Source organism: Stegodyphus dumicola, chromosome X2, assembly GCF_044657685.1.
Source record: "Stegodyphus dumicola isolate Sdum_Otavi_A_Nest chromosome X2, ASM4465768v1".
Classification (NCBI taxonomy): domain Eukaryota; kingdom Metazoa; phylum Arthropoda; class Arachnida; order Araneae; family Eresidae; genus Stegodyphus; species Stegodyphus dumicola.
The window spans coordinates 123,257,184-123,276,362 of NC_140781.1; the positions used below are offsets into that span (position 1 = coordinate 123,257,184).

The following is a 19,179-nucleotide window of genomic DNA, read 5'->3' on the forward strand; positions in this document are numbered from 1 at the left end:
CTTATAATTATCGCAATACTTTGAAACTATATGTATTAAAACAATTTATATCGTACATGGAACGAAAGTCGCTTGGTTTTGAAGATAATATTTTTCAAAATACATCTTTGTATTTCAAACAAATTTTATTAATTACGTATTTAATACCCGTCCTCTTCCTCATTGCTGATCTTATAAAATTCATGTTAATATAAATTATAAAGTTCATTCATTTATCCAAACATTATAATAAGGTGCAACACATAAGCACGCATTGACAACAAGGAGTAAAAAAAATAGCCGTTCACGAGCTCCATAGGAAATATATAAATTTTAATTTCATCTTATTTGGTATGCTACTTCGAATGTATGTAGGAATTACGTATCTCTGATTTATAATTTAAAGGGAATTCTTAGAATTCTAATCAAGTATGACTCTAGAAATAATTTAAATCTAGGTTACATTTTATTTAATTGGTCACAAAATTCTTCCCATTCGCTAATATTACTATTCAACATGGCAGTTTTTCTAATATGTAAAGCGGTTAGCGAAGGCTGACTGTCAGCTTAAAACCAAAGGTATGGCTTCGATTCCGACATAAGGCTTTGCTGTATATGTATGCTTTGATCTCCTTCTCGCAGGGTACTAGGCAACGTTCTTGGTAATCAGATAGCTAGATGGGTGATTTGGCCATTCGCTAGGAATGTTTACAAGCATGTACCCGGTCAACGGCGAATGATTTCTAACATGTATTCTTTGTCGATATGTCTTACTTTTATAACTTTCATCACACGATTTCATTTACATTTTGCACTTTCAATGCATTCCACTGCTCAAATTTCGTAAAATAAAAAAAAAATAAAAAAATATTTAAGTATATTCAGCTAGGTTTATCTTACCGGAAGTTGGTCGAAATCGATATTTTTGGGTAAGGAATTAGCATTGAAAATCCTAATTACAACCAGATATTCATAGATACACAAAATGATCTTCTACGCCCTTTCCAAAGAAAAACTACCCTTAAACTCCTTCAGCTCATGGAAGTGGTTAAGCAGATAGAAGCCTATTCTAACCTCAGAAGGGCAAAGTTCTGTTAGAGATAACCACAGGAAGTAACAGTCAGTCGTGCTTGTATTAATGAGTCACTCTGGGGTTGCCCGTATGCATTCGCGACTAAGCTAACACACCTGCAATGTGACACGGCTAATTAGATATCAGTTAGTTAAGCTCGTTTTAGGTGCTACAAAATACTTCGAACACGAAAATAACAATAATTTCCCGAAAGATACAAACATTTTAAATATGAATGATTTTGTGTTTGTGTATTTATTAAAAAAATAATATAGTAATAACCAAGACAGTATATAAAGTTTTTAAAGAAGTACAGGAAATGAAGTAAAAGCTGCAAATGTTCTATCCAGTAAACAACAATGCAGCAAATGTAAACAGAAATCCTCGAAAAAGAATAAATAAGTTATCTGATTTTCGAACATCGTATTTTCTATAGAGATATTCTGTTAGTTAATTAAAAAGTTAAATCATTTTAAAAAATGCAGCTTCTGCTTTTATTTGAATGTAGAATATTTCACTTTATATTATTAATTTTTATGTACAATCAGCATGATTTTTCCTTTCACAGCAAAAAAATTGTTTACTTTTTTATCAGGCGATTATTTTCCTTTTCTTTAGCACGGCTTCATTTGGATAAATGCAACATGTCTTCTTTGATGATAAATAAACTATTAATTATTCGCTTGATAATATTTTTTTATTTCATCTTAAATTTTAATTTTAAAATTAGTGTTTCCGAATCAAGCAAGATCTGACCTCTGAACAGTCTTATTTTTGTGCTTTTACTATAAGAAGTATAATACAAATATTAGTTAATAGATAATACTGAATGCGCTTTTAATGCAGTTATTAATTTTTGCCCAGATTCAGATTTTCTAATGGCCGTGACCTTAAGCTACTATATATTTAGTTGCGTTAAGGAATTATAAGAAGAGATATGTATATTTTAAAGAGTAAGCAATGAAAAATATTTATTAATCTGTATGGTTTATCAAAAATACGTTAGAAACAGCACAAATATGTATTAACTTTCATTTCATATGACTTCATTGTGAATTCTAAAATCAGTAAGGCACAGATGTCTACACAGAATTCCATTTCAAGGTTTTTCGATTTCTCGTATCCTAACAGATGATGGTCGATATTCTTCCAAGCGTATGAAGCGTGCGAATCGATTTCTTTCTTCCCTGTGTCGGTGCTACGAAGATGAAAAAGAACACATTTCATCTGGATATTCTCATTTTTCGAGTCTTGTTAATAATAGTACCTTAGTTAATACAAGAATACATGTATTTTAGTTTCATTATAATCAGTCAGTCCATCTAAAATCGATGTAAAACATAAGAAAATTTTCTATAAAAATGGATTTATCTGTCTTCTTTACTTTAATTTTTCATGCGAATCTTAGTATATTAAACAACTAATATAGCAAGAGTAGTACAGTAAAAACGTACGATTTTGCAATATTGATTGCTTGATTATATCAATAAATAAGGTTTTATGCTAACTAAACCAGTTATTATGATTTGAACCTTTACTATAGCTTCTTTCAGTAGTCCTCACTAGAATGCAAATTAGTTATCGTGTATTTAAGATGGATGTTTGAATGTTTAGAGTTAGAGCTTCTGGTAGCTTCGTCTTGCTATTATTTACCATCGCCAGCTCTGGCTAAGTTTATGTCCGGCTTTAGAATCTTACTAGCCGATATTTAAAACATGCGCCGCTAATTATTCTTGGGCCACCTTAAGTAGTCATTTTTTTGTGTGGTAGTCGCAGGCTACATTACCTACATTTGTATTTAATAATATCTCACGTTAATTTAAATACACACAAGAAGCGGAAGTCCATCTGTCGCACAAAGAGTGCTTCTCTGTTCATTAAAGAATTAAATAAAAAAAGTTATTTTAACCTTCTTGAAACTTGGGTATTTGTTACAGATTAAAGCGATAACTCGCTTTAAGTCTAGTAGTCTGCAGAACACTGACACAAGCTTTTAAATACAATAGAAACCTACATTTTTTTTTTTTTTTTTTTTTTTTTGTTTCTCCAGAAGTCGGAAGCAATTTTTCATGTGAAAGGTTTACATAAAAGATTTATTGGTAGCAAAAACCAACGCCCTGATGTAGCATATTGCACATAGGAAGTTCGCTAACCTGATGCTCACATGAATGAATTTTGTGAGATTCCAGCAAAAAGAATTAATACTTTATTCGCCACCACATTTCATAACAGCCCGTTATCCTCTTAAGTTGCTTCACAATAAACGAGTTGTATGTTGACTCATTGATTGGATTTTCAATATTCAAAACATAAATAAAAGTCAATAAAACACTGGAATTACAATATAATATATAAAAGAACATTTAAGGTATCCACAGAATAATTAAAATCATAAAAATGATGAAAAATATGTCAGCTAAGCATTGTGACAGAATAACGTCAATCCAGAATTTAGCGCCTATCTTATTTGCTGTATCACAACGGGATATACATATAACAACAACGACACAGTTGTCTTTACATCTGCAACATGCATTTGAATTTTAAGAAAGTCTAATTAACATCATATTGACTGTATTATACATTAGTTTTCAGCAAATAAACTTTTGTTTTTAAGTTTTATAAGGAAAACAAATTAACAACTTTTTCGGAAGCAAACATACGGCATTAATTTCAAATCACATATACCTCCAATTCTTAGGTTCGTTGTTTGCCTGTTGCAAAGTTGAGTGACAAATGCAGCGCAAGATATGGAATTTTGAAGAAATTAAGGAGGATGCTAAGACTATTTCCATAGCTTATTATGATGTAGCAAAGAGGAAATTCAGCAAAAGGTAAGCAATGTCATTTGTTTTTAGCAGCATTAAATAAATTTCCAAAGAAAAGTATAAAATCTAAAAAACTATTGAAAAAAACTTACGTAACTAAAAAAAAAAGGAGGGGGAAGGAAAGAAGAAATATTAGACATAAGTCAAAACAGAGTAACTTAAAAATTTTTGACAAGCATAAACCCCACGGTTCATTTTTCCAGAGAATTTAGAAACAAACTGCAACTGTACAAAAATATTATGTATTAGTGTTTATTTCGTAATTTAAACATATTCATCCATTGTAGGAGCCCGTTGGAAGCGGTGCTTTAAGATATGACTATTAATAGATCCAATTGCTTGGCATAAAACAGCGAATGGCTTTTGTGAACATTTTCTCTTCCGTTACAATTTTAGAACCCAAACAAAGACTTATTTTGTCCACACTTGTATTGCATGACCGGGGAGTTGACCGATCTTTTCTAATTCGGGCCATAAGCGAAAAAAATCGTCAACAATCTGGTCTCGCCGGCTGTTAAAAAAATGACCGCAGCTTGTTCAACCCTTTCGTAACTGTCTAAATGAATGCATGGAGCGTAAAACTCACCTTGAAATGGGTCGGATCCATCGGGTAGCGTGATCCTGCTCTTGACCTGCACATCCGAAGGTTCAGTGGACCTACGTCAAGTACATCATTTGAGCTGCCGCTCTCTTTCCTTCTCTCTGCTCGCACACTACCTTTGTATCACACCTCGAATGAACGAAAACGTCGTCTGCCTACTCCGATAGGGTCAGCAGAAGCCTCTGCGCATGCGCGTTGAGTCAACGCGTGTCTCAGCCGTCACGTGACGAACGGCACAACCCCAACGACCCACTTATTGTTCCCCTTTCGCCAGCTCCCCTCGCGTCCATGTGGGAGGATGGGGGAGCTATCAGGGTTTCGATCGTTCCGGTCGTCGATTGAATGGTGTCAACTTACGTGCGGTCATTCCATATGCGTTCGAAGAAACAAATTGTTACAAATGCTGTCAACGAAAGAGTAACTGAAGGGGTCCTTAAGAAAAGAGACATTAAAGCATCGCACTTGCGGTCAAGAGTAATATTTGTAAGGAGAGGAAGTATTAAAAAAAAAAAAAAAACATTTTGCGGTTCTTTTTCATTATTTGAGATCAATTAAGAAAGGTTCGCAACGTGAAAATAAAAAAAAAAAAAAAAAAAATCATATTCTAGGTATGCTATTTTTAAGGGTACAAAAAAACAAAAAAAAAAAAAAAACACTCTATGCAAAGATTCTAAGATTTTTCAAATGTTTATACGCTTAATCATACATTTTCTAAATTAATGGAAAATTTTGTCACTGCAGAGTATATTAGCATATTATTATAAATAGCCGAAAACTCAATGGAGGCTTAGAGTTTATACTTATGAGCACTAAACATTTGGAAGAAAAGTGTGAATCAGCAAGTATACGAAGTGTTTCATATATAGTTCTTTTCAAAACAAGCGTTTCACATGGCAAAATCCTTTACTTAAGCGTAAGTAATAAGCAGAATTTTTTATTTGCTAACATGAAGCTAAATTCCTAGGAATATATGAGCCACTTATGTAAGATAAATTGATGAATAACTGAAAAACATTCATTTAAATTGCAGTGTAATAATTATTGTAAAATCAAACATCAAAGTCTTAACGTCCGATAACTTAAATAAGAAGTAATAATTGTGTACTATACATTCTTCTTTTGCCTCAGTAATTCAGCGATTTTGATACTCTTCTTAACAAAAATTCATAAATGGCATTTTCAGATACTACTCTTTGGGCTAGAAATAAATAACATTAGAATTGTTCGTTAATAATTTAGCTGTTCTTTATTCGGTCTGGAAATGTCTTTGACATTCATCTAACCCAATGAAAATCTAGCGAGTGAAATGCTCCTTTTGAATATTTTAGAATTCTAACCATCGAACTATATGAACAGACAGTGAATGCATATACGTGGGTTCATCGTGCATTTAACCAGAAATTGTATCTGTAGTGTATTTTTCATCATTATTAACCTTCATTTTAGTTAACAATTTCCACCTAGCAATCTAGTGACTAATTAAGAGTTTTTGTTACTGAATGTTCTGTATTATTTTTTAAAGTAAACACAGTTATACAGCATTATAGTATTAAATATAAGACGGTAGTCTGAAATTTACTTCCAATTGCACTTACCTTTTTTTTTTTTTTTTTTTTTTTGATTGCTTGTTTTTTAGATGTTAGATGTGAAAATGCTATGGTTCACTATACTACAGATTCTATCTAGAGATTGTTTTCTCATGTATGTAATGTACGTTCAGAATGTAAATTGCCTCAAACGCTTAGAGCACTAGTCCTTAGACATGAAAAGATTATTTGCCGATATACCACAGAATAAAAATTTGTTTCATGTGTGTTTTGCATTTTAGTATATATACATGCATAGTACTAAGATATTCTAGTACCCAGAAAAGGCAATTCCCTTCTCTTATTCTAACTCTGCTCACGGAAGACGTGGAATACAGACAATATGAGCTATTTAATAGACCTCTCCTTTCCTCCATAGAGGGAGTTCAGTCTGACCGCAAGTTACTTGCGGTCAGGCTCAACGCTTTGAAAAGGAATGTTGCGCCTTCAGATGCAGTCTTTCCAAAGACATAGCTGGTCAAACGCAAAATGAATGAAAGTTGAGTTGAACACGAAGTGGATGACTATAAATAAGAGGTATTCCTTAGATTGTATAATGGAGAGGCTCACAGTCCTTATGCTCGTAGAACTAAACAAACGGGCTATAAAAATGAGTATATTTAATTTTTATCGATTTTTAAAAAGAAAAAAAAAAATTCAAGCATCTAATTTTCCGTCCTGTACTTCATATGCAGATTAGTCAATAAATTTAAGTAGTGTGTCAACAGTGACATTTTTCACAAGCTTTCTTCCCCAAGACCATTCCATTGTTAAAGTTAATTAAGAATAAATAAATAAATAAAACCTCTTGAAACATTTTTATTTGTACGTATTATAAGCACTTAATGAAAAATATAGAATTCAAAATTTAATATAAATCATTAGTGTGATCAACTATTAACTAATTTAAAAAAATAAAGGTGTCAAAAATTTTGAAAATTTACATTCAAAATAGAATGTAAAATTATGTAATGTAATTACTCAAAATTTGCTTTGAAACGAATGAATTAGCGTTCTACACGCGTAATGCAAAATCAGACTTTCTTGTGGGATTAAAACAGACACATAAACTTCTGAAATTTTCCCTGTAGGAAACGCAAATAAACACCTCTTTTCCTTTTCATACACAATCCTATACAGATAGTGTTATTCCATTCTAACATTGAGTACTTTATTATTTTAAGATAGTCTATATCTAGGAATGTACGCTGAAATGATATATGCAACTGAAAAACTGAATAATATGTATATATATGTGTGTGTGTGTGTTATAACTGAATGATTTCTTTAGTAAATAAATTATATCTATCTATATATATATGACAGGATACTATGAATCTATATGTGCCACTCCATCAATAAAAAAAAAAAAGTATCAGAGTTACATAATGTGTTAATTTTCAACTTCATCCCAGTGTCTGAATATTTTATCAACTATCTCTTGAAATCCTCAATTGCGTAACGGAATTCATCGACAATATGAAGAAGTGGGGGAAAAGGATCCCGTTAATTGTTCTGTTTAGCCGTTTTCTGGTGTATTAAACTACATATTCCTCAAAAGTAATCAAGAATTGTAATTCTAAAGTGAAAGTGATTCAACGAATGTTTAAAAGCTATGTTGCTCCAAGGTCATCACTTTCTGCTTATAGAATCTTCTTGAAGTACACGCAAGAAAATTAATTTCACTTGTTTAGCATAATTGCGTTTAAATTACGAATAATTTATTCATTAATTGGTTCTATTCTGAAAAAAATGTGAGCAAGTAATGCTGCTTTCTTACTACTTTTTTTTATATAATGAAGCACTATTTAATGAAATATCAAATGAAAGTTTTGTGCTATCAGCAATTTAATTCTTAATAATTATACATAATAAATTGAGTAACGAATTTTAAGATTTTAAAATATTTTCAAAAAAAGTTATTAAACTGTAATATTATTAATAATTATACTTTTGAATTTTTGTAAACATTTTTGAATTAATGTAAAGGATTTTGAAATTGCTTGGAGAAATATTATTGTTAAGAATTTTGTAAAATATTATTGTTAAGAATTTCGAGAATGAAGTGAACATGAAAAATGAAGGAAATAATTTTAAATATTAGTACAAAAAATTATAGAAAATTGTGTTTTGGATTTTAATATATTAAATATTTTGATATTGAATATTGTTATAATGAATATAAGAATAATTTAATAATCAATAATTTTAGAAATGAATTAATTATTATAATAATCAATTATAATAAAATTGAACTAAATATGGATAATATAATTTAAAGTAAAATGTAAAAAAAAAAGTTAATCGAAATTATGGTAAATAAATGTTATAATTAATGAGTAATTGTTTGTAAAGTTAAGGTATGTTGAGGGAGTACTGGTTCAGAAAAAGAGGCTGTTATTTTTCCGTTTGTATACCCTCCTTATAAAGTTGTAGGCTCTCATTTATTGATGAGTATATTTTTTAAAATATAGAATTATTTTTTTAATTATGGAATGCTGTAGTGTAGTTCACAAACGCTAATTACCTTAGGTAAGGAATGGGGGTCCTTTACAAGCAACTCCCGAGCATGTCCTTGACCACTGATGCATTTACACACCAGTCAGCCAAAGTGGATATGCCCAATATGATAGAAATATTTATTTTGAAGTACTGTAGGGCCTTCCAGTTTTGTGTAAAACAAGGAAATTAGAAATTAAATAACAACTATGAAACCACAATTTCAGTAAGAATATCACAGTATTCAAGATGTTAAAATGTAATTTTTAAATACGAAAATTAGTTTCATTTATTCTTGAGTTTTGTTATGATTAATAATAATCTAAGTAATGGATGTATGAAATTCTTACATTTGTGCTGATCTGTGAAACGTTTTGAAAAGCCTTCTCTGAAGAATTATAATTATGTGCACTGTAAAACACGAAGACTTTTGGATTGAATATTAAAAAAATTTAAGAGGACTCTAAAAATTACTTTTAAGAAACAAAAACTTTTTCCAAATTGGACTCAATCGCTTAATGTATTGTATCAATCGCTTAATGTAATGTAAATGTATAACAATAACTTCTTGCCTTTCTATACATTCATGTTTCCTAATTTTTTCTCATTACATTTTTCTGCATTGTATTATTTTCTAGCACGTATATCCTCTTGCTCAAAAGTAAATTGAATTTTATCTTAATACTTTACAGCAGTTTTGCTGTGATGTGGACATTTATTTTTCAAGGGAATGTATTTCATTGTTAAATTTATTTTTAAATAGAACGAAAGCAAGCAAATAATCAGAAGCATAGGCTAAGAAGTCAGTGAATTTTGTATTGATGTACAGCGACTATTAATTTTCCATCCAAAGCAGCTCAATATCTTGTAATATAATCTGTTTAATGTAATCATGCCTTGGTATAAAAAGTCTTTGCTGCGCAATCTCGCTCTCTTCTTTTTGGTCGCTCTCCTTTGTTCGCCTCTCTTTGCTCTCTCCCCCTTCGTTATAGCAACATGCCTTCAAAAAGTATATTTTCAAGTTTATCCAATGTAAAACGTTCTTTAAGAACGAGGCGCTGTAGCACCGATTTGATTTGGATTGGATTAAATATAAATGTATGACAACCGTGAATAAAAAGGAAACAACTGAATTCGGCCACGTCTGCAAGTTTCTGGTTTATACATTTATCCATCTATCTACCAAGCCAAGTTATTAGATATATATAGAGAGAGAGAGGAGCATTCGAATTAAAATCACATACAAAATAATAACTTTCCTTGTCACATGAACAGTTTTATTGTAAATGTATAACAATAACTTCTTGCCTTTCTATACATTCATGTTTCCTAATTTTTTCTCATTACATTTTTCTGCATTGTATTATTTTCTAGCACGTATATCCTCTTGCTCAAAAGTAAATTGAATTTTATCTTAATACTTTACAGCAGTTTTGCTGTGATGTGGACATTTATTTTTCAAGGGAATGTATTTCATTGTTAAATTTATTTTTAAATAGAACGAAAGCAAGCAAATAATCAGAAGCATAGGCTAAGAAGTCAGTGAATTTTGTATTGATGTACAGCGACTATTAATTTTCCATCCAAAGCAGCTCAATATCTTGTCGGAGAAAATAACTCAAAACAGCGTAATAAATGATTTACTTCTGTTAGTTTTCTCTGCACAGTGCCACAAAGAGACGACAAAGATTACCGCTGGATTTTAGAACCAGTCAGAAAAAGCTTCTTCAGAGTTATGCGCTTTGCTTTTGACGCTAGTAATTTAGAGACCCTCACAGGCTCTTTCGGGATCTATTTTTTAATTATAATAGGCTAGGCAATAAATGAGGGCAGAAGATAAAATTTTAACTGATACAAAAAATCTCATTAACTGATTATTTAAAAGTAGATCTCTCGTTTTTTCCTTTTATAAAGTTATATATGCATAATTTTATTTCTCTTTAATTAATTTCAGGTATAATATACATAGGTTTCTTTATAAGCGTAGATTTCTGTTTAAAGCTGTAATTTTAAATAGATTTAATCAGAATTTTTTAACTTGTTAAACTTATCGTCCCCTCCCCCCCCAAAAAAAGAAAAACTCTTAACTGCTTATTTAGGAGCAGATCTCTCTTTTTTAATACAGTTACATATTCATAATTTAGTTTTTCTTCAATTAATTTCATGTTTAATATACATAGGTTTCTTTAAAAGTGTAAATTTCTGTTTAAAGCTGTAATCTTAAATAGATTTAATCAGAATTTTTTTAATGAGATAAAATAATATCACTTATGAGAAAATTCTGTATTTTTAGATGTCACCTCTGTTTTTTTAACTAGTTTGCAGTAAGATAGTAAAAACCTTTTCATTTAATTATTTTAAAAATGCTTTTTGTTTTAAAAAAAAAGATTAATTTTGGTTTGAATGAAAAAGCAAAATATTTTGTTTTCTAATCCATTATCAAGATAAAAATTTTATCTAAAGGACAAAAACTCATGAAACTATTTAAAATTAGTTTATTATTTTAAGCAATTTTTAATAAATCGCCTATTGCGTATTCTTCATTTGTCTTCTACCATTGACATCTCAGCACATTTTATAAGGCTTTTGTTTTAACTGCAAAGAAATGTATTTACTAGAATTAAATTTTACACTAAAAACATCATTTGATGTTAAAATATTATTTTACATAAAACGTTGCAATATTATCTGACATCATCTGTATTCTGTGGGAAATTTAGTGCTAGAAAGTTTCGAGCGAAACGATAAAAATTTCGCATTAATAGTTAAATAAGCAGTATTTACTGTCACTTTGGACCTGGTAACGTTTTTAATATATATATATATATATTAACAAACATGTATATACGTAAATATATATATATATATATTAACAAACATGTATATACGTATAAATGAATATATATATATATATTCATTTTCCTATTTTCCTTTTCCTAAATAAATACTCAACACGTTAGTTGTTGCTATGGTTTAAAGAGCAATACTTATTTAAACTGTTCTTAAAATCCCAATTTATAATTGATTATTTATAATTTGATTGGCTTTTCTATGCTTTATAGCATGGTGTTTTTAATTGTACTTTAATCGAATTTGACTGCAGAATGATTGCAGAAATCCAGTGAATTTCATGCCACTGCTGTTAAATCCCAAGTAATTCAAATCACCTTTTGCTAAAAATTATTCTGTCAGTATAACGATACCCGTTTCCCTGTTGCTGATTCTGTTTATATTTTACAATTTTTCTCAATTATATCACCTCATTTACGTAGTTTTTGAATTGCTGTGTAGCATTCGATTGATCAATGTGACTGTTTAATTTTGAAGTAATAGTTAAGAGAATAGAAAGTGAAAGTTCAAGAAACGTTTTTAACTATCCACTCTGATTGCTGCTGCAGTCATTAAGTTCTGTTCTGAAATTTACTGTTTAAGTCAATGACCTTCAATACTTAAAACAATAATTGTGTTATAAAATGAGCTAAAAATCAGAAAAGAAGCACCTATCTTTTTCTTTCGATAGTTAGGAAAATAAAAGATAATGAGAAACTCTTAAATTTGGAAATATTCTGTAATCTATATTCCCTTTCCTTAATGCATAAAAATCTTTCAAATTTTATACTAAAATCGAATTCTGTTTTCTAAACATGAAGGAAGATATGATGCTAAAAGGAAAGCGTAGGAGTAAACTGGTAGATATATTAACTGAAATTTTATGTGTCAGGAAATATTATGGTGAATAAAACTTTAGTCTTAATTTAGTATTGCTCATATAATCTAGAATGGAACGCACCTGTGCATTCACATTTTCCTCAATCATTCATTTGATAATTCCTATAACTTCGTTTCACCTCGAGAGAAAATTCAGTTAGTTAACAATGAACTTTACAAATGTTATCGTAATTTTATCCCACGTTTGTTGACAGAATGGGAGAGATTTTTAAAACATGTTACAATAACTCTGCTTGAAATCTTAATTCAAAAACTTCCTCTTAATTCCCTCTAATTACAGGAAAAAAAATAATAATAAAAATAATAATTTAAAAAAAAAAAAAAAAAACACGCGGACCTCGAATATAGCATTGAACAAAATTACTTCCCACCCCTGAAAGTAGCCTCTAACCATCGTGATCTTGAAAACAAACAGCTCAATAAGTGAATCGAAGATTATTCATTTTATTTTTCGGTATCTTACAAACAAGAGAATTTGACAGAATTCGTTCATTCAACAACCGGAAGTACTTTTCATACAAAAAGATTTCGATGTGCAACTAGTTGCTAATTTAATTCAAGTGAATGACCTCTCTTGAAATATTTTCTAAGGTTTGATGAAGTGGTTGCTGAAAATGAATATGGCGCTAATAAAAATGAATAATATTTAAAGCATTCGTAAAGATATAAAATAAATCTGTTCATACATTATTCTGTTCAGGACTTCTTCAGTGTAAAAGAGAAATAAATAGAATAAAGGTGTCTGCGTAGAAAAATTGAAATGACGAAACAGTATTTGAAATTTTTAAATAGTTACAAATACAACCAAAGAAATTTGGAGCTCACCGTATGTAAAAGATTCAGAGTAAAATAAATACTTTAAAATATTGTATACACACTGCTAAAGAACGCGTAAAGACTAGTTGTAAGACGACGTATTGTATCAAAAGTATTTTTTATATTTCGCGGTTCTTAAGAACCTGATTGTAAACAAATTAGAAAATATTCCATATTTTTATTTCCTTACTTAGGAAAAGCTAATCTTGAATATTATTAATTTATTTGAATTATTGCAGTGACTACTGACAACTATACAGTCCAAGAAATAGGAAGAGACGTGATATTAAACCGTCATTAACAGAAAGCTGTTTAAGTAAATGAAAAATACAATCATTAAATTCAAGTCGAAAACATATATCTTAAAAGGTGAAATAATAATGAAAAATCAAGTGGAATTTTGATTACTCATGTTATGCTGAAATGCTCAATAAGTCGTACTGAATGTTGAAATGTAGATTTTAAAATTAAAGTTTTTTTCAACAAGTCGAATTTTCAGCTACTCAGTTTTTTTTCCTTCTTCCTTCAGTTTCGCCTATACATTGAATAAAACACGTGATACTAAAATGAGAATGGTAAAATTTCCATTTCAAATCCCAATGCAGGTTTGTTAAAAATTAAGAACGTACATAATTTATGTCATTTTTACAAGCAATTTAATATTCTCAGTAATAAAATGTATTAAAGTTATTCAAAGTTTAAGTTGCAATGGACTAGGTCTTGGAAAAGAATTATGTAAAACTCGATAAACAAACAACGCAGTTAATTTATTGAAATCTTAATTAACATTAAAGAAGTAATAAACATATGCAGATTATAATGAGGATATTTAATTAATTCACTATTTAAAACCTAATCTGCAAAGTGAAGATCGTAAATTTTGTTTGTCATCGTTAGTTTCGAGCTTATTTAGGATATTTAGAGAGACAGAGTTTTCGAATTTATCTGTATTTTTGACTACAACCAGCGGAATTAGCAAAGAAAAAGTAAAGTTCTTTTCTAGTCCTGTTCCATTTTTTGTAACATCATAGCTGGAAGTAAGAGTAAAAAGTTTTTATTTTGGTCTATGAGATTGATGGCCCAAATGGCAAAAAAAAATTCTGCATTTTCAGCTTATTGATTTTTAAACTTGAACTTTTCCTTTAATTGAAAATCTCGACATATGCTTAAGATCCCATTAACAGCATACCAAAATGGAAATCAGTTTGCATTAATGTAGATGCGAACACACAGTTACTTTCAAAACGAAGATAACTTAAAGAATTAATTAATTCCAAAAGCGGTTTTATTAAGAGAAATGAGAATAATGCCATAAACATAATGCTCGACATCAGGTAAATAATACGTAAATCATTATGTTTATTCAAGACGGTTATTATCGAAATCAGCGTACAACCATTAGAAACACATTAGTCTTGCTTCTCTTTTCACTTCAGTTGGCTCAGTTGATGGAGTTTTCTTATCACACGTAAATCATCTATCATACGTAAATGAGGGAGGGAAAAACAAAATGAATGAAGTTGCGATGGCAGGATTCCTCTTGCTAATGTGACATAGATTACGGATTCTTAGACTCGAAAGCGGATTCCTATAAATTTATTACTTATGATTTAATTCCATCATCACAGTGCTGACGATTAAAGCTGCGCTAAAGAGTTTTAATATTGGACTTTAATGGCAAAAGATTAAAGACTATACAGGAAAGAAAGCAATCACTAAAGACATAGTGGTTTATTAGTAAAACATTTTCATAAGGGACACTGTTTTATAATCAAGAAAGTTTTGCCAAAGTGCTAGGGGATATTTCTTCAATAAAATTAGCCAATGTACCCCAATGTAACAACAGAAGTCCATTAACATGGTAGGAAGGAATTTCGCAATTTCTAAAAAGAATTTGAAAAGAAAAGTGCAATTGAAGTTTTTTTTGGGGGGGTGCAGTTCTCGTATAAACATTGCAATCTGCATTGCAATAAAAACATTACAATAAAAAAAGCATAGTTTTCGTATAAACATTTATATGTAATTTCCATGTTGCGTGTTGTACTGCAGCTGCATTCTAAAATAAATATTAGTCTTGCCTTGTAACAGACAATCTACTTTTCTAAAGAGCAGCTTATATCAGTAATGCCATATGACATAACATAAATAAACCATCCGTACTACTTGAAAATAATCCGATTCTCGATATACAAATGATAATGTTCTAATTTTCCCAAAGGTTTCATCGGTGGCAGCGGGCCATCGAGTACTTTTTTATAATTATAAAACCAGTCAGATCACAGTGCATTTCACTGCAGATTTAATGTAAAGCATGCAGTGCGTGAAGTCCAAAATTTTATTTTATCACACTAAAAATATATTTAATTTCTACCATAAAATAATTGATATGCAGAATTCTAATAAGCTTAATCGAAAGAACAGTAGACAATTTTTTCAGGAGCAAAATATATTTACTATAAGAACATAATTTATCAGAAGAGACATGAAATTGATTAGAAGCTTTCAAAATAAAATTATTATTTTCTAAATAATGTAACTTTCAATTTTTCTACAAATTGAACTCTGTAAAAATTAGCATTGTCTCTTATTTAAAAAGGGGTATGAAATTGTGTTCTAAATCATGTATAAGATATTTTCTCCCATCTTCCATCATACGTTCGTGGTGTAATGGTGGCACACTCGGGACGTATTCGAGAGGTCAGGTTCGGTTTCCCGGTAAGGGCAGTGCACATTTTTCGCCTCTTCAACGTAAAATATAAGGTCTCCACAGTGACTCCCGGACTAAAAGGGTAGTGGACGATAATTCGTCGCCACCAGGATTTGGCGATTGGGGCCCCAAACCGCGGTCGCCATTTAAAAGGCAAAGTATATAAGGTATTTTCTTCCTCCTTCCAGCATGCCTTCGTGATGTAACGGTAGCACACTCGACGCGTATTCGAGAGGTACAGGTTCGAGTGCCGGCGAAGGCATTGCACATTTTTAACATCTGCTGCTTCAAAGTAATCTAACGACTCTGCACATTTGTTATTGCTCCCTCATTCCCCAAGTATCTCAATCTCAGATGCGATCGTTCATATGCCTTTCTGCACAATACAATTATAGTTCTCACTAAGCAGAGGTAATGTGCATTCCTTCAAAATCAAATTTACATTATGTGCTTCATGGGGATTAATTTATTTTTGCTTATAAGAAAGTAAATGGTTTTCCAATAATTTAACTTTGATAGTGTGAACGCACTTCATAGCAGATGAACAATTTCCTGTTCGTAAGAAAATTAACAACAGATGATCTGATCATTCCCAATCGCTATTTTCGTAAAATGATCGGGCGTTGTTTTGATTGACTTATTCAGACAACTGTATATAAGTACGGAAAGAAGATCATTCAATTATTGACACTGTTTTCATATTGATATACAGTTGCCTCTATTAACCAGGCTTCTGTCAACCGAGATCTCTGTTAACCGAGCTGACAATCAGTTTAAAGACGTAATTGAGGAAATGCAGTGTTAATAGAAAAGGAAGAGCCCAAATCAGTAATATTTGAGAATTTTATCAGTAATTCATGTTTTGGCCTTTTTTTTTTTATCAATAAAGGATCATTTAACGGCCTTTCTACTGTGCACTGCGATAAAAAAAAAACTTTGTTTTATGTGTATTAAAAATGAAAGCAACGCTAAGTGATAATTAATTCGTAGAAATGTTTCAAAGGACAAGAAGATAGCGTTTGGGAATGCATATATGTAGAAAACAGCGAACCAAATTTTCAAATTAGTTATGCTGAATGTCTTGGTTTATTTTCTTTATGGAAAAACACACGCGAGCTCTGTACTAAAAAGAGGGAGACTTTGAAGACATTTTAAAGGAAATTGGCTCATATATACTGTTACGAATTTTGTATAGATATCAGTAATTTTAATGAAATTATATGTCAAGTTGTTGTATGTTTTTCCTGTAGGTAACATGAAAATCTAAAGAGATAATGCTATGCCGGAAACATAAGAATACAGAGGCAAGTCTAATTAACATTGAATAAATGGCTATATCGCTAAACTGGCGAGATATCGTCATGCTGGTGATGGTTTTAGCGACTACTTTTTGTCACCAAGGCGAGAAATCGCCAAAAGTCGCCAAACTTGGCGACCATTTGGCAACGTTTTGTTCCGGTCCCTGTATCATCGTAGTAGGTAGGTATTGTAAATGAATAACTGTAATTGACTTTATATGCAAATGTAACCGTATCCGGCCTTTATATGCTTTCCAGTAATCTCAAGAAGTAGAAAGTACTAGAAATATCTCGGCGGCCAGATTAAAAACTATATCAAGGATTTAATCGGAGAGAGCATCAGTTTCTCGGTTATTAGTTGTTTAGTTCAGCGTAAGTTCGAAGTATTCAGGTATCTCTGTTTGAGTTCCCCCTTCAGATGCGCTTTGCATTGCGTCGTATTTAACGTTCTTAGAAGTTTGAAGAGCGATTTCTGATTATACTCTGCTGTACTGTGAAGAGTTGCCCGACTGTTTTTGTGAAAAGTTCGAGAACTGTGAGGTATTTCTTTTGGTAAAATACATTTTATCAAGCTGTAGAACCATTGGTTCTTTTTTTTTTTTTTTTAAGCAGGAGACATGAAAAATCTTCAATGGCCTCGAACCCTGAACCTCTCGAAGACGCGTCGAGTATGCTTCCAATAACACCACGAAGGTATGCGAAAAGGAGGCAGCAAATACCTTATATACTCTCCACTTTAAAGGGCGAATGGAGATTAGGAGACCCAGTCGCCAAATCTCGGTGGTGGCGAATTATCGTCCATCTCCTTTTAATTTGAGCTCCAACTGAAACTAGTTTTTTTTTTTTTTTTTTTTTTTTTTTTTTTTTTTTTTGACTAGAGATGTGGAAAATGTGCATTGCCCTCGCTGGGATTCGAACTCCAGACCTCCCGAATGTGCGTCGAGTATGTTTCCAATTACACCACGAAGGCATGCGGAAAGGAGGGAAAAAGTACCTTATAAAGCTATCATCAGTTCTATGTGCATTCAATCTATTACGAATCCGTTGTACGTAACAATATGTTACAATTGGGAAAATCATGAAAACTACAATACATCCAGATTCGTCGGGACTTAAGTCTTCAGCAGAGCTCTTTAATACTATTTAAACCAATGTCAGGATTCTTCTCTTGTAGATCTTTTGGTGACCAAAAAGTAATGTAATCGTGCGGTAGCAGATAAATATTACAAAAAAGGTTAACACACTTTTTGAAAAACATTATCTAACAAAAATGCATGCTGATTAACAAAGTTTCACAGTTTAGGTAAAAATAGATGGAGTTTGCTTTTTACAGTTTTGCATGAAATAAAATCTTGCAAGAATTATTTGTTGAGGAAACTAGTTTCTTGCAATAAAAAAGTGCATTAAATATTAATAATTGTCTTTGCGCATTTATTTTTAGAACTTCAGACAAACAAATTCAGAAAATCCTGTAGAAAGGAAAACTCTATGATTTAAAAAATTTAGTCTGTATTAACAGCGTTTTCCGTTAACTGAGGTCCTAGTTATCTCAAATAATCAAAGGTCGAATTTATATATTTTAGAGATATTGCATGCAGTCAAACAGCCAGGTAAAATTTCACTTCGTAAGATCTCTTCTGTTTTGCTTGGGCTTTTAAACATCTTTGTTTAAAAGCCCAATCAAAACTTTTGTCTTCAAACTTCTATAAGGATATCGCTTTATTACTGATGATAACAAAGTAGAGGGGTGACTGGGGAGGGACACGAATAGTCGCATCTATCTTTAATTCATTGGATCCTCTTGCTAGAAGGATCCGCTTTTCAGATTATTTTAGCAATAGTAAATTTTTATTTAATAGAGAAAAATATGGCAATATAATATAAACATAGATTTTGGGGAGGTTCATTTTCTAAATAGTATACAATTCTGAAAAGGAAAATGTGCATAATTTTCTATAAGGTATGCATTAAAATATTGCATTTTGCATAAATGAACTAGTTTAATATTTAATTTTGAATTCTTTAAAACATTTTTCGAAATTGAACTTACTAAGTATGAATTCA

The 19,179-nt window shown here is 30.9% G+C and overlaps 1 protein-coding gene across 3 annotated transcripts in view; it reads right to left on the bottom strand.

The window, feature by feature from the left end:
• DAAM (disheveled-associated activator of morphogenesis-like protein) overlaps positions 1-19,179 on the bottom strand; it is a 173,731-nt gene that overhangs the window by 140,995 nt on the left and 13,557 nt on the right. Inside the window, exon 1 of one of the 3 annotated variants that reach the window (XM_035354124.2) lies at positions 4,466-4,621. The exons of 1 other annotated variant lie outside the window; for it this stretch is intronic. In XM_035354124.2, coding sequence (XP_035210015.2) covers positions 4,466-4,519 — 54 coding nt within the window. In that variant the 5' untranslated portion in view covers positions 4,520-4,621. Of the gene's footprint in view, positions 1-4,465; positions 4,622-19,179 lie in introns of those variants that run through there. One more of the 3 variants, XM_035354123.2, reaches the window with a different exon arrangement.